We start from the raw sequence: 16,111 nt of genomic DNA on the forward strand, positions 1-16,111 counted from the left end.
CTACTGTCTCGCCATGAGTATGAAAATGGGTCATTAAAAGGGCCTCTAGGGTCCTTAAAATTGGCGCATTTGTCAGCGGTCTACGGAAATTAAAAGGCTTTTTTCTACATCCCACAGGGCAAATTGAAGTCAATCGGGGATTGAATTCTTCAGGAAAAAGGTCGAACTTTTGATGATTTAATGTGCCCGATAAGCGACAAACTTCTCTCTCCTGTTTGTTACTACAAATTGGATCTTCCCCGAATTTACTGCGGTAATATGATTACCCATGCAAAGTCGTCTAATCTAATCAACTCCAACTATCAGGAGCTAAATTTCCAACTCTATGGCGGCAGCCAGATATCCTCAAACCCGCTCAGTTATCGCACCCTTAAATGAAAGCATTTATCAGGAACATAGGGCTATTAATTTGGCCGCCTCTTTGTGTGCAGTCTTGAGACACAGGGAATTGATGTACCCTCGGAAATGCAGTTTATTAATGGAATTTTGCTTGATATTGAAAATCCCATCAACAAGAGAAAATTGTTGGGAAAATTTCTTAAAACTTGGATGCAAATGAGTAAAGAAATTTCTCTTAGCAAAAATTTCTTTTGAAGCCTCCAAGCTTGAATCTCCTTGAAGTTTAGTTTATAAATAGCCCAAAATATACAGAGTTTCTTATTTACAAGCTGATGTTTTAGGCGGCAAACACCACTGAAGTCCGTAAAAATATTTATATTTATATTTCTTTTTTTTTTTTGTATATGCATATATACAGGGTGTTTCATAAATATGTCAACAAACTTTCAGGGGATGTATAGCTCATAAAAACAAATATTTATGTCGAATAAAGTTAGGTCCGAAATCACTTCGTTTCCAAGATACAGAGTATTAAATTTCTTTTTTTATATATTTTTTAAATATTTCAAAAACGGTTTGGGACACTAGGAACACGCTATGGCGGCATAAATGAGCACGTTTTGGAGTAGGCAGAATATTTCCGCCTACACCAGTGGCGCCCGTGCAACCACTCAATGAGATGTTTTTAACGGAAAAAATGGTACGCCACTGACTTTTTTAATACAAATGTTTTTGTTTAATATTCCATCAATTATTAATAAAAAAGACCCCTTAGTGTTTCGTTGCTCAAGTAGCCGTTTTCAAAGTAAAAAAAAATCTCATTCTTGTGCCTACCAAAATACCCGGTATAAATTTCCAAGTGCCACTTTTTTAAATTCTTTAAGAGAAATGAATTTAATTTTCTTTTATGTATATATGTATTTATAGCTTGATATGCCCGTTTTTATTCAACTTTATGTAATATCACAAATCATTATAATCCATCATCTTCCGTTTCCAGAAGGACCATTCCAATCCGACGCCCTCCTTGTCCCAGAAAACTGCATGTTTGATCATATCCACAACCAAAGCAACTGCTGGACCTTCAGTAGATGGAATGCGACTGCAGGAAATGCTTGCCAAGATAAAGGTCTGCAGCTCAGATCCTTTGCAATGCTACTCCCCTGCGGAATCTCCCTTTTTAGTGGTGTGGAATTTGTCTGTTGTCCAAAACATTTCAAGGGTACGTCCAACACACCTCTTAAAAACAAATATTAATTACTAATTTAATATGTATAGAAAACGTGAAACCCAAGAAGCCAATTGACTTAACCATCCTGAAAAAAGAACAAGATGTATTTTCAGACCCTCTAGATGATAATGGAGATGATGACTCCGATGAGGATGACGATAATGATGATTTAGATGATTTAGTTGATGATACGGAGTTGGCCGATGATCCCAGTATTGATGCTGAAGATGACGACGATGAAGATGATGATGGTACCATACCAACATAATATAAAAACCATTATTAAAAATTCAAATTTCAGATTATGACGACAGCGACTGGGACACAACCCCTCAGAGCACCACCGGTGCAGCAAGCAAAGTATTTATCAGTACCACCACTACTACCACCACCACCACTACAACTACCACAGAAAAACCCAGCACTGAAGGCACTCCCGATCCCTATTTCACCCACTTCGATCCTAGAAACGAGCATCAAAGCTATAAGGAGGCTCAAGAGCGCCTTGAGGAAACCCACAGAGAGAAAGTTACAAGGGTGATGAAGGATTGGTCTGACTTGGAAGAGCGCTACCAAGATATGCGCTCTACAGACCCTAAAGGGGCTGATGAGTTCAAACAGAGGATGACTCAGAGGTTTCAGCAAACTGTACAAGCTTTGGAGGAAGAGGGAGATGCTGAGAAGCATCAATTAGCAGCTATGCATCAGCAAAGAGTGCTGGCACATATCAACCAAAGGAAAAAGGAAGCTATGACCTGCTATACTCAAGCGTTAAATGAAAACCCTCCTAATGTAAGTTTTCTTATAAGTTAATTATAATATATTAAATTATTTTTTCAGACCCATAGAGTCCAGAAATGTCTTCAAAAGCTCCTAAGATCGCTCCATAAAGACCGAGCTCATGCCATTTCTCATTATCGTCATTTGCTAGCGAGTAGTATTGAAGCAGCGGCAAGAGAGCAGCCCAGAGTCCTAGAGCGCCTCACTGACATTGATAAAACCGTTAATCAAAGTATGCAAATGCTAAAGAGATACCCAGAGTTGGCCGCTAGAATTGGACAGTTGATGGACGATTATATTCAAGGTGAGCGGTAGTAGCAATGAATCAAGAAAAGGCTAATTTAAACCGAACTTAGCTCTGCGATCAAAAGACGAAACACCTGGTTCTCTCTTAGCGATGACCTCCGATGCCGAGCAGGCCATTCTGGACAAATACAAGGCGGAGGTGGCCACCAAGCAGGCTGAGAGGGAGAGGCAGAGACTGCAGGAGAGGGAGAGGAAAGAGCAGCGCAAGAAGGAGAGGACAGAGCTCAAGGAAGAGAAGAAGAGAGTGGAGGCTGCTTTGGGCAAGAAAATCATCAATATTGACGACGAAGACATTGAGGATGAAGTGGTTGTTAATGAGAAACCATCAGTAAGTTATTTCCTTCATTAAAGAATTCTTGCATAATTTCATATAAACTAGACTCCGGTTTTCGTGGGTTCAACCGCTGAAAGCACCGCTGCAGACACCGAAAGCAACATGATAACTGCCACTCCAGTAAATCGCAAAGAAGTAGATGATGTGGCTGTACAAGAGGCTGTAGAAGAGGTGGCGAAAGCAGCTTCCCATCGACAAGATGTGATCAGAGTAGCCCATATTATGTCACATGAAATTGGACATGGGGAACCGGCAAGTTTATAGATTACTAGGTTGAATCATTTTTCATGCTTTTTTTCCAGACTTTCTCGGTTCGACGCGAAATTTATGGTCACAAAGACGGAAGAAGCGTGTACTTTACTCTGGCATTCGCAGGCATGGCATTGATGGCGGCAATTGTGGTAGCAGTGGCGGTAGCTAAACGCCGATCTGCTAGATCTCCTCAAAGTCAAGGTAAGTCCAATTGTAATAATTAAAGCGCTAAGGAAAGTATAACATGAAGAAAATAGGCTTAAAACAGTTGTTCTTTATGAATGGTAGATGGTTGGTTCATAATATTCAATGATATACTACAAGGTGCCCCATAGAAAAAAAAAATCAAATTTCCACAAATTGAAGAGATAGCAAAGGCTCAACAAACAAGAAACTGAAAAGCTGTCTCTTCTAAATCTATGTGAAAAAGTTGAGTTTTAATCACCTAAACCTACCGAAAAATAGTTTTCCAAAATTTTGAAAATATAGATCGAAAACCGATAAGAACATTAATAGAAAAACGTTTTAAAGAAGTGTGTAAGTGTAAATGTGCAATAATTTTCAATAATATTCAGGGCGTCTCGTGGGGAAAAAAATGTACATATTTTTTTTCTCTAGGATTTGTAGAAGTAGACCAAGCCCCCACTCCCGAAGAAAGACATGTGGCCAATATGCAAATCAACGGCTACGAAAATCCCACCTACAAGTATTTTGAGGTGAAAGAGTAAGATTAAGTCTGGAGGGGTGTACAAAAACATATTTTGCTTTAAATCCGTCGACAGTTTTAAATTATCTCTTTCGTTTTCTCGGAAATATTCCTCTGTCTCTTTATAATTGTTAAGCAATATTTTAAACTTCCTTTCAAATTATATGTTGTTAAGTTTTTTATATTTGAAGATAATTTTAGTTCTAACTACAAGATTTAAACCATTCCATTTGACGCTTGTTGTGTTTAAAATAATTAATGTTAGTAATATTTGTACTTAATACTCTTAAAAGCAACTTGATAATAATAATTCTTACATATGCAAAAATATATTTAAAATATTTTGGAGTTTAAGGAGAACTAAATAGTCGAGAAGGTTTTTTGCATATGACAGTCCACATTTTTAAAGTAATGTAACCTTTAGAATCGGAGAGTGATGCCAGTGGCTTAGGGCAGTCAACTGAGGGCCTTAAACTATTTCCAGTCACTCTTGTAGAGAAGTATTGTAATTATACACTATGTGCCGTATAGGAGTAACTTATAGATATAGCTGATCAAAGCGTGTATTATTACAATATCAATTAGCAGCTAGACTTATATGGTACCCTCCATATTTAATATACCTACCTAATAATAAAAAAACTAGATGTAACTGCATAATGTTACTTGACAGCTTTTGTACAAAGTCTTATTTTTGTTACGAGTTTGACCGAAGTTTTCTCTATTTATATTTCAACCAAATGCAGCCGATTAAGTGCAACACTTACTTATTAAATATTAGACTATAGGATCACTGATATTATACTTAAATCCTCACAGCATTTTGGTACTTTTTAACACCTTATTTGCAGTTTTGTGAAGGTGAGCGAATTTTAATTATTGGCAGCTTTCTGTGTTATGACGATAATAATAATGAATAGTAATAATGTCTTTAATTGATCGAGAATACAGGCTATCTTCGAATTAGCAACTAATATCGACAGGAGGTGCAAGGTTTCAAGGAGGGAAGTAAGGATTGTTTGATTCGAGATAGTGCACTGATTCGGCTAATGTTTTGGTTTTATCTTTGTACATACTGTAGTATTGACAGTAACTTTGGTTCAGATTCGAGCTTAATTTCGTAGCAACTTCATATCAAACCTTTTTCAAAAAGAGTCAATCAGTATTTTTTAACGTTTCGTGCTTAAAATTAAACGTTACTTATTATACACTAAACAAATGTAGCTTAAATGTGTACAGAAATAAGGGGAAGTCTTACATTTCCCTCACCTCTTTTAAGATATTATTAAAATTAAACCCTTAGGCTATATGAACCTTCAATAAAGCGTGTTCGCGTGCTGATTACAGAAAAACTAAATAACGTTTCGTACTAAAATGATACCTTTATTGAACCTTTATCCTCGATTCTGTGAAATAAAAATTTTGTTAGGTTAGTTTAGTAGTTAACTTTAATGTTTTGTGGCCATGTAATTTTAAATTTAATGTAATAAATAAATTATTAAACTATTGTTGCTTTTTTCCATGAATAATCGGTTGTTGTAGTTACGTATTAAAACTGAAGAATGAAGTTAAGCAAAAAATGAGATTTTTTGGTTTCGAAATATTAGTCACAACCAACATGTGGCACAAACAGATTAAAAAAACAAACACAACTTTTTGAACAAACGTGACCGTAAAATCGCCTTCTGTAGGTGTGCAATTGTATCTGTGTAGTTCTGAAAGGCGAATTAAAGTCAAATATAAATAGAGCTTATATATTACTTGTTTTTTTCCAACCAAGATAACATCTTTTTGACTAATTAAAATAGAACAAACCACAAACTTTAAGACGGGAAAAATTGTACAAAAATACTCCATGCCCAGAGAATCTTCTTCGAAACATCGCTTCTTGACGAAGCGGCCAATGCGACATTGACAAGAAAACCAGTGAATTTTCCTTTTCAAAGTGATCTTTCAGACTTTCAACGTTTCATTTTAAAAATTGTTATCTCCATTACAGAATAAACTCTTCATTTCTTTTACTTTTGCCTTCAGCCATTTATTATCCTATTCAGTGATAAAACACCTCCACACAGTGAAAATGAACAAAGAATCTGAGAAGAATTAACATTAATTAATATGGTATAAAATCACAGTTGCCTTATGCCTCAGACACTATTATTATAATTTAATAGAATTCACTCGAGAGCGATGCAGACGTAATTAACAATTCCAAAGAAAAAATATAAATACTAACTTAACGAAAATAAATAAATGCACTAAAACTGTTCATTTTTCACTAAAATAATTTATAGTTCTGAATGAGAATCGTTCTGTCCATCGCTCTCCGTCGTTGAAGGCTCAATTTTTTCTTTTTTGCTCTCATTTTTTTCTGTAGTCTTCTCTATCGTTTCCTCTACATCAGCTTCAATTTTAACCTCGGACTCTTGTTTATCATCCCCACTTTCTTCGTCCGATTTAGTAGTATTTTCTGTCTGAGGTTTCTCTACCTTCTTAGGCCTAAAGTTCCTGAGCTTATTAACTAAATACTTGACTTCCCTATCCAGGGCCGCCATCTTGTCCATCAACATCTTCACGCTCAATTTCGGAGATTCAAATGCCTTCACTGCCTCTTGTTCTTTGATCATTTTATCTCTCCATTCAGTAGTGGTATTAATCAATTTATCCAAAACATCAACTTCTGAGTCTTTAAAGACAAAATTCTCCGGGTTTAAACTTTCAGTGAAGTTTTTGGCCGTTTTCAAAAACACGCTGGAGTGATTCAACATTGAATGCAAAGCTTTGAGTGCTTCGGGTCGTTCCTTATGCTCCCAAACGCGACTGAAAAGCTCTCGAGTCAATGATTGAAGATCATCTAATTTTTGTTCATAGGTTGCTGCATCAGCCTCAGATCCATCTTCATAAAGCCAGTCGGAAACTTCACTGCAAGCTTGCCGGATTTTCCCAGCTTCCTCTTCAGTGGCAGCTACACTATATTCATCTTCGTACAGTTTGTTTTGTACGTCAATCACGAAGCTTTCCAAATTGTTTAATGCTGTCGCTCTTCGTGTAAGCTCTCGCTCCACTTGATCAAGCTTCTGGATTTTTTCCAGAGACTTCTCAAACTGCTCTTTGTTTAAAGTGGAAAGTGACAAAAAGGTTTCAAAGGATTTAATTGGTTCTTTGTGGGTGACAATTTTTGGTATAGCTTCCTTTGTTTCAGTAGCATTTTTGTTGCTTGTGGAGTTTTTATTGCTTTGGTCTTCCTTTTTTTCGAATTTATTATCAGTTTTTGGTTGTTCAGGCTTGTCATCTTCGTGGATTTCATGTACCGGCTTCTCATCAGCTTGAGGCGGCTCTTCAGTTTTGTCTTTACCTCCAAAAAGTTTGCTGAAAGTATTTCCTGAAATATGAAATTTAAAAAAAACCTTTATTTTTAACTCAAAGAAACTTACCAATTTTGGATAAAGTCCCCTCTTCCTCTAAAGAATCTACAGTCTTCTCCACTACCAATTCTACATTTATCAAATTCAACACTCCAGATTCATCTAAGCTAAAATGAGCCTTAATTCCCTTGCTTTCAGTATTCTCTCCCAAGTTCTTTTTCAATGCATCAGCAACCCCAGTTAGTTTATATTCAGTAAGATTTTGGGCCCCTAAATAGAGTCTTTCATCTGCAGGCAGGTAATCCAAGTCAGCGTAATTAGTAACGAAATTAAAGTCATCAGTGTGTTTATTGAAAGTTATTATTTTCTTCTGGGGGTATGGGTTCATTAGTCCGAAAAGGGTACGCTTTACTGTTTTGATGCCTAAAAAAATCTTATTGCAAAAAAAATAGAGTTAATTTCTATTTAATAAAACCTTCTTTGGTGTCTCTTTGGAAAACTATTTGAATGGGGAATAAGACTGCGTCTTTGGTTAGGAATTTGGTTACTCTAAAGCCGGTGCTCAGATCTGCCGCTTTGTAAACAGCACCCATTGCTGCAGCCTCGTCTGTGTTAAGATTTTTGGCCAGTTCTTGGCCTATGGCTTTCTGGAGTATTTCCTGAATTTTCGGCACTCTAGTACCTAAATTATTACAATATACATAAAAATCTTTAAATAATATCTACAAACACACCTGCCCCGACTAAAACTACTTGACTGACTACATCGATAGTTAAATGTGAGGCTTTCAAAGCCTGATCGACAGGATTGGACACTCTCTCTAGTAAATCTGGTATTAAACCCTCTAGGACATCTCTGGTGACCAACAGTTTAAAGTCTTGCTCATCTAACAGGCCCTCAATTTGGGCGTAATGTTCTAAATTAGCAGAAAGCACGTTTTTCAGTCTTCCGGCTTCTTTAAATAGTTTTGCCAAAGCTCTGGGGCTTTCAAAGACATCATTGGGAGTCTTTTTCATTTCGTTGAACTTTTTTGCTAAATAATCGCGTAAGCGTAGCTGGAGCTCGAGACCACCGAGAGTTCGGTCGTAACCCACGCCCAATACTGATACCTAAGTTATATTAAAAAATAAAAAGAAAAATTTTATGAATTTCATTAACTTACTTGTGGGTGGGTTTCCACAAATCCTCGCTCTTTGGTCTTGATATTTTGGTAGCTAACTAAAGTAGCGGTGGTTGAAGACGCTCCCATATCATAAAATAAGACATATTGGGCAGTTTCATTGAAAGTTTTGGTCCTGAAGATGCCTGAAAGAATTATCATGTTTGAATGGATTTTATCCACAAAATGTGAATTAAATTAACTCAAATATAACATGAAAAGAATGAAATTCCATATGTAACGTGTTTATATCAAATGCTTTTTTAAATGAAATTTTACCAGTCTTCAAATATGTCTATATGAAAAATCTGAATAAATGGCAACATTGTTTAACACTTATGTCATAACTTCAGCGCAGTTATTGGTAGAACAACGCATTGTATAATCAAATAGCAAAATTACATGGTTGCCACAGTTCACAAATATTACTTAGTTTAAGGAAACATAATTTCTATAAACACCTTCTGCCCCAAAATGTTTTATATGTCTAACACATACCATAATTTAAGGCCACTGCTGTATAGTCATTAATTAACTGTAAAACTCTAAGTCCGGACAATTCAGCAGCTTGCAGTAATGCCTTTCGTTCAATTTGATTGAAAAACCCAGGCACCGTCAATACACATTCTGTAATAGGCTGCTGCGCCCCATTTTCTGCAAATTCCTTTGCCTTATGCAGAAACTGGGCAATAAGTTCCTCAGGCCGAAACAGTGTTTCATCATCTTGCTTGAAGAGAATTGTGCCCCTTTCCTCATCAGGCACAATTTCATAATAAGGAAATCGTTTTTGGTATAATTTAACTAAAGGGTGGTCTATGCTTTTGCCTAGTAAATCAAGGATGTAGGCATAGGCCTGTTTTGGGAATCTCAAACCAACAGTTTGGGCATCTTCACCAAACAATCTGGCATTGTCTCGGAAACTAATAACTGCAGGAGTTTTCCTCTTGGATTCTTTATTTAAGGCGATTTCCATTGGAACTCCTGGAGAGACAATTCCTACCTTCATCCATTCTGAGCCCAAGTCCACAGACATTACTGCCAAGCTTGAGGCATGCTGGATGGTGAGTGCGGTTAAAATAACACTGAGAAGTGCTAGTGCCAGCCTCATTTCGAGCTAAAAACATTTAGATTCTTGAAGCCGACAAAAACAACCTATAAATTTGATGCATGACTGGGGTTTTTCTGAGAATACAGTGAAGATTTGAATTGAAAAATGGTAAAACTTACTCAGAGGAAAGTGCAGGGCGTCTGCTTTTGTTATGCGGCGCTGCAGGAGCTATTTTAATTCAAATTCCTGGTTTTTAAAGTTAAAATATTTCTCTCTTTAAACCACGTCAGAGAATCGTACACACATGCCAAATGAAAACAGCTGATATGTTTTTCCGCCCGCCACTGAACTGTCAGTTGTGGCAAAAGTTTATTGGCCATCGTAACATCCAATCAAACATTAGAGCTTTAATCACATGAGATATAGGGGAATATTGAAAAGCTGGTTTCTCTTTTTATCGAATGTTAATGAAAGAGGAAGACCTTTGCATGACGATATTGGTTTTCGCAATCTCATGTTCGAGTGTTGCGTTATCTAGACGAGAGGATCTGAAATATTTTTTGCAGCGTGTAATTGGTGAGAATGGACTTATTGTGATAGTGACATTCCTAGATGGCGCTCAGAATGATATTGGTAGATAGCGTTTAGGAAGATATTGCTAGATGGCGCTTAGAGAGATAATGCTAGGTGGAGCTTAGAGTGGTGTTGCTAGATGGCGATTAGAGTGATAGTGCTAAATAGGATATTAGGATAATATTGCTAGATGGTGCTTAGAGTGCTATTGCTAGATGGCGCAAGTCATACAATTTAATTATTTATTACCTGCTGAAATATTCAAATTTGCCCCGTAGTGTAATTTTTCAAATCATAATGTGAATTTTTTTATTTTGCATATTCTTCCGGAATTTAAGGAAGAGGAGAAAATAAGGCAAAACTTTTTCACTTTCAGGTACTTTATTGCATCTTCAGGTGTCACAGACAAAAGATGCCATCATGTACACATTATCTACCTAACATATACGTGCGATGCACTTCGAAAATAAAAACGGTACTACCTACTTACATATTTACAGTTACGAGATAGTCCTCTGAGCGGTAACATTCATATTTTGGTACATCAATATAAGTAAAATGCTAATATTAATTTTTTACTTGCGAAGATAACAATATAATTAGTTATAAAACTATACGATGTTTATACGTTACGAAAGGGCTTTCGCTTAGTTTATGTACATTATTACGTCTCAGTGTCTTGGTTTTGATAAAATTGATAAAAGTTGGCCGAAGAAATTAGAAACAATTATATACCTAATGAAGTAACAATAAAGAGGAAACAATAAATCAAGAAGGATAAATAAAAGTTTAGTGATAATAATAATAATAATAATAATAATAATAATAATAATGATAATGATAATAATAATAATAATAATAATAATAGTAATAATAAGTAATTTCAAAATTGGTCCGAAATTTGCATAAAATATGTTATAACTAAAAACGGAACTATTAATAAACAAATTGTTAATTCTACGCATACGGCAAATATGTAATTTTATTTAACAATTTAAAGAAAAAAATTAAAATATTCATTCCATCTGTTTATTATTCAGTTTCTTAACAATAATTGCGGTTTCCCAACTCGTGCTATGTGCAACTTACACTAAATCCCACACCGAGTGATTCAATTTGGGTCATTATAAGTTCCACATAACATCAATTTGAGAATGTTACGGTCACCATGTTTGATTTGAATTTTAATAGAGTTTCGTCAATCGACAAAAAAGCACACATGAGAAAATTAATTAAACTAGAAAAGAAGCTTTTATTATTGGTTTTGTCATTGCTATAATAAGTACTCTCACATTAAGCTCTGGAGGAAGATTGACTGCAGCTCTAACCCCCAAAAGCCCTCCCCCCCCATCGGAAGGCTCCCCAGATCTACCGTGCTTTGAACTATAAAAGACGCCTCGAGGGGTGGACTTCCGAAGGCATACAATATGACAAAATATACACACACTACTATACATAATCTACCATTTAAACTCTTATTATTAATAGTGCTTAATGGTTGTATTAATCAATAATTATTTAGGTATATCACAGCCCTGGCTCTCTTTTTTAGAGATAAGTTATCAATGCATCTTATATACTTTGCGGATGATATAAGTCTTGGTCCAATAATAAGGTGCATTGTTCCCTCAAAAGATCATCACCCATGTAGAGAGCGTTATAAGCAAATAATAAGGTATTAAACTAAACAATTAGGTACTGCTCAACAAACAGTATGTATTGTATGGTAATCAATACGTGCCGCAAGTGCTGACATCTATAAGTACCACAGCGTGTCCTGGTATCTAATCTGGCCTATTTGAACATTCGGAGTCATCGGTATGAATATTAAACACGTTAATTCGTGTTTGTTATTGAATTTGGGTTATTTCCTCGTTTAGAAATCGTAAAATTCGGTCTTAATTCAGGTTAATACGAAGGAAAGTGAAGTAGCCAAACTGACGATTTCGATGATGACAGTTGGCAACACACAGTCTAGCTCTGGTATTACCGATTGGCAATAAGGTGGGATACCAAACAAACGATGACGTTGCCAACCTCTTTTTCGTCAGCTGCCTTACTGTTCTCAAACGGTACGAAAGTTCAGTTCGCTTATCTACATGCGACAAAGTGGCTTGAATGCTGACAATTGACCTGACACCTTTCCGACAGTTGACACGATGTTTGACGCAACATCAAACAAAAGAATATATCGTTGTTGGTTTTTCGTTCAGTTTGACTAATCGATTTACATTGTTCGTTGAGTTGTATAAATACCTAAAAATTGTTTTCTATATATTTATTTACGGGGCAACATTGCCGCGAAATGGAAAGTTGAAACGACATTTACCAGATTTTCAATCGAAATAACGGACCGGAGTTGATGGCGCGATCTTGCTGAGTAGGAAAATTTTTAACTAAAATTTCAAGATTTCGAAACGATGAACGGATCTCAGCGCATCAATGTCAACGGGGCAATGTCGCCCAACCCCTGACAGTTGTCACGACACTGGGCAACTTTTTAAACAAAACAATTAGGCGACGTTGGCAGCGCATTTCCTCCCGAGTGAATTTATTGACTGAACTTTCTTTATCTTTAGTACGTCATTTCTCACTTTAGACAGGAAATTTAAAGGTTGGAGAGAGACCAATAAAGTGCTTGAAGAAAACTTATACCTATTTATGTGTCAATATAATGTCTAAGTACGGCAACGTTGCCTTAACTTTGACAGCTGATACTATGTTCGAATTCTCTTCAAATAAAATGAACGTTCCTTACTTCCAGCGGTTCAAGTTTACGTATTTTTACTGCGTTTCTTGTGTTTCAACATTGTAACATTGCCCCGACGTCGACAAGTGACACCAGACATCAGAAAATAAATTTTCATTGTTATTGATGGGTTTAAACGTAGCTACCTTTTCTCGACTTTGACAAATGACACCTGTTTCACGATTATTTGTATCGTGAAAAAAGAAGATCACCCTGTCAGGTATAATCCTTTCTTTAACCAGCATATACTTGAAGATTAACTAAACGATCCGAAAACTGTTGAAAAAGCTGAATGTTCTCCTCAACTACATGCAACGACATCGTCTTAACTTTGGCAACTGACGTTTAATTTAAGTGATCTTCGACATAAAAGAACATGTGTAAATAAAAGAGACAGTGACAACGTCACCTTTAAAGTAACATGACTTTTGCCAGCCTGCGTGACAAATGTTTGCCGCAGCGTTGCCAGAATTAACGATTTTCCTGGCTGAACAAAATTTCCTTTTTTTTTTTAACACAGATTTCGACTTCACGTAAATTCGGGTAACTTTGGCACGGAATTTATTAGCTAAAGCCGAAAATTCTGACCAGATATCAAGACCTAACAGTTTTGTCAGCATTGCGGCAATTTGGCCAAACACAACCGTATCGAAATCCAGTATAATTCGTGAATTATCCATTTTCTATAACCTATGGGATATTAAGTGTGATTTACAGGAGTTGTATAATTCAAAATTTTAACGGATTAATGTACTCGTATATATTCACACATATATCACATTAGCAATTGAAAGCCCTTGTGGCTGGCGAGGAAGAGTCGGTGAGCGCTTGCAGGGGCGGATTTCAAATCTTTGTTCCCTCGATTTTGATGTAATATAACTCACCACAGTTCGGCGCCACTGTCCAACAACCCCAAAAGGCGCTACGTTTCTAGGGAGGCTATAAGACTATGGTAAACGTTCGTTTGCATCTCTCCGAACATCGAGGCTTGTCCACATGAAAAAGAACTTTCACTCTCCATTAGACACGAACTGCTGAATCTCGTCGATGGCAAATTGTTGTTGATGAAGCTTGTCACGCTTTTGCTGTAGTCAGTGAAGGAGCTTGAATTTTCCATTACAGGCGAAGCTTCTTCCAGTTTCAGTCTTTTTACTAAAGGGTCACTGTCCACCACGTTCACGTCCTCGTCCTCGTCCATCGCTGTGAGCATGCGAGGAGTGGGAGGGAGATAGAACTGCGACAGCACATCGTGCATGTCGCACTCATCAGTCATGTCCTCAAACTGTCTCTTCTTGGGGGTTTGCGACTCAAAACCATTCGAGACCACTGTCGCGTTCACATGTTTAATCTCCTCCTCGAGCCTCGCGTGGAAATCGTCCTCGATCCTCTCACTGCCACTGAACTCACTCACGACCTCGGAAGGCTTCTCGTTCTTCATAAACTCAGTTTTAATGTTCAAATAACTGTCGTTGCTGTAGCACCTTGGATAGTTCAGTTGCTGCTTCTGCGACTTCTCCTCCTTGGTCTCCTGCTGTAGCCTCTTCATTGTGTTGTTGATCAGGACAGATCTGCACAGGTTGGCTTCGGGGTCGTCGATCTTCTTCAGCTTATTGAGGCTAATCTTCAGGACCTTCCTCCGCTCCTCCTTCTGCTTGTACTTGGGGGAGATCATCGAGGGGCGGTTCCTTGGAGGGTAGGCCATGGGGTAGGCGCGCGGGGGCCCGAAAATGTCGTCGCAGTCGTCCATGGGGCTGGAGGCGTTGGGCAGCTGGGGCGTCCTCATGATTTTAATCTGCAAGGAGAACGCTTAAATGAGTTTATCACGCCATTATCATGACGTTATCAGTCAATGTAATATGTTTGCACTGGATTCCGTACGATTTATATACACGAGTTTAATTAGTGTGCATTCACAATTCCGGTACGTAAAGGTAATACTTATTGATTGCCGGATAATAATAGATAAATTTATCGGTTTTAGCTTGTTTGTTTATCAGTTATTTTTGCTTTTGTTTGTGGGGCCAAATCGCTTCAATCGTCACCAAAGCACATACCTGATATCACTTCCCTTATAGCGGCCTTATCTCACAGCTGCTAAATAAAACCAAATAATAACTTAGCAGGACAAACATTGAATTTAGCTCAGGTATTTCAGCAGTGGAACAAAGATCCGAATCTAGGCGATGACCTACATTTAAATGGGCAATTAACACGAAAATCCTTGATCGTAAATTCATTTAGTCCACTCAGAAATTCCTAGACCACGAGAGTTTTGTCCCTTTCGGGGCGAAACGAAAACATATGAATCCTTAATCGAGTGGTCAATCACGGCATAATAATCTTCTTTTCCGGGTCGCCTTTCACCCTACCTGATGCCCTTCAAGGGGTTCGAGAAAGGTAAAGCCATAGGCGCAACACGAACTTTTCCCAGAAAAATTTTGTTACTAAGGAGTCAGATTGTCTGGTAACGTTTCCTGTAAAGATGTTTCTCGCTATTTATCAAGATGGAGATAAGGCGTTATTGTTATGTGATCATTCGCTTCAAACCGTAAACGATCTTGAACTAGAGCCTGAAAATATTTTTGGTTTTTATTTTTTTCGCAAAAGTGTGGGCAAAAAGCACGTGATTTGCCACACAATATTGTTGTGAATAATTATTCTGTTAATCAATCTGTCCCAGCAACATTTTAGCTTAATCAATCTGGCAACGCTTCGTTTCTGTTTCGACTTGACAGCACTTGCAGGAACTTGTCGCAATCTTAATCTGCTGTAGATCAGAAAGGACGTACATCAGTCAGTCCAAACACCTCTTGTTTTAGTGGTTTAACGGTCACTTTTATGGGCGCTAGTTAAACAAGTCTAACGAGTCTGAGCAGCTCTGAGCCGAGGCTCTAAGGGTGACGAATTGTTTGACAGCACTCAAATCTTCTCAAACTGAAGATTGGCCCTTTTCTCGAGTTCGGGATTAGGGAGTAATTTGATGTTTAGTTCGCACGAGGAGAACTTTATGTTTCTTCGCTTTCATCGCGGCTGAATTTAATGCGAAATTCTCTTGTAAATGATTAAAAAAAACCTACTCCTTGATTCTTCCTTTTCACACTGATTAAATTTGGTTCCTGGCTAGCCCTGGTTCGGGGGCTAAAAATTGTCAAAAAAGAACTTGATACTTCGTTTTATCTGAGAAGCGCCGCTATTTCTTCACTTTCACAGCACCTAAATTTGGGTTTAGTTACACTCCCCCTGGACTAGTGTTTCTTTTTATTGGGAA

The 16,111-nt window shown here is 37.4% G+C and overlaps 3 protein-coding genes across 8 annotated transcripts in view; 1 reads left to right on the forward strand and 2 right to left on the reverse strand.

Moving 5' to 3' along the window:
- Nucleotides 1-5,455, forward strand: part of Appl (amyloid-beta-like protein) — a 42,780-nt gene extending 37,325 nt beyond the window's left edge. Inside the window, exons 4-11 of one of the 2 annotated variants that reach the window (XM_066389700.1) lie at nt 1,340-1,561; nt 1,618-1,821; nt 1,872-2,362; nt 2,411-2,654; nt 2,707-2,984; nt 3,036-3,242; nt 3,293-3,443; nt 3,861-5,455. In XM_066389700.1, the coding sequence (XP_066245797.1) occupies nt 1,340-1,561; nt 1,618-1,821; nt 1,872-2,362; nt 2,411-2,654; nt 2,707-2,984; nt 3,036-3,242; nt 3,293-3,443; nt 3,861-3,970 (1,907 nt within the window). In that variant the 3' untranslated portion in view covers nt 3,971-5,455. The remainder of the gene's footprint in view (nt 1-1,339; nt 1,562-1,617; nt 1,822-1,871; nt 2,363-2,410; nt 2,655-2,706; nt 2,985-3,035; nt 3,243-3,292; nt 3,444-3,860) is intronic. The other variant, XM_066389701.1, reaches the window with a different exon arrangement.
- Nucleotides 5,456-5,960: 505 nt separating this feature from the next.
- Grp170 (Grp170 co-chaperone) lies at nt 5,961-9,851 on the reverse strand. The gene is made up of 7 exons (XM_066388912.1): nt 9,701-9,851; nt 8,972-9,587; nt 8,477-8,619; nt 8,048-8,423; nt 7,789-7,995; nt 7,383-7,736; nt 5,961-7,330 (listed from the first exon to the last, which is right to left on the reverse strand). The coding sequence occupies exons 2-7, from the start codon at nt 9,579-9,581 to the stop codon at nt 6,237-6,239; spliced, it is 2,784 nt and encodes a 927-aa protein (XP_066245009.1). The 5' UTR covers nt 9,582-9,587; nt 9,701-9,851; the 3' UTR covers nt 5,961-6,236.
- Nucleotides 9,852-10,456: 605 nt separating this feature from the next.
- The window catches only part of LOC136408104 (uncharacterized), a 45,254-nt gene continuing 39,599 nt past the window's right edge, over nt 10,457-16,111 (reverse strand). For all 5 annotated transcript variants that reach the window (XM_066388914.1, XM_066388916.1, XM_066388917.1 and 2 more), the window contains one exon: nt 10,457-14,635. In XM_066388914.1, the coding sequence (XP_066245011.1) occupies nt 13,766-14,626 (861 nt within the window). In that variant the 5' untranslated portion in view covers nt 14,627-14,635 and the 3' untranslated portion in view covers nt 10,457-13,765. The remainder of the gene's footprint in view (nt 14,636-16,111) is intronic.

This window comes from Euwallacea similis, chromosome 4 (assembly GCF_039881205.1).
Source record: "Euwallacea similis isolate ESF13 chromosome 4, ESF131.1, whole genome shotgun sequence".
In the NCBI taxonomy this organism is placed as follows: domain Eukaryota; kingdom Metazoa; phylum Arthropoda; class Insecta; order Coleoptera; family Curculionidae; genus Euwallacea; species Euwallacea similis.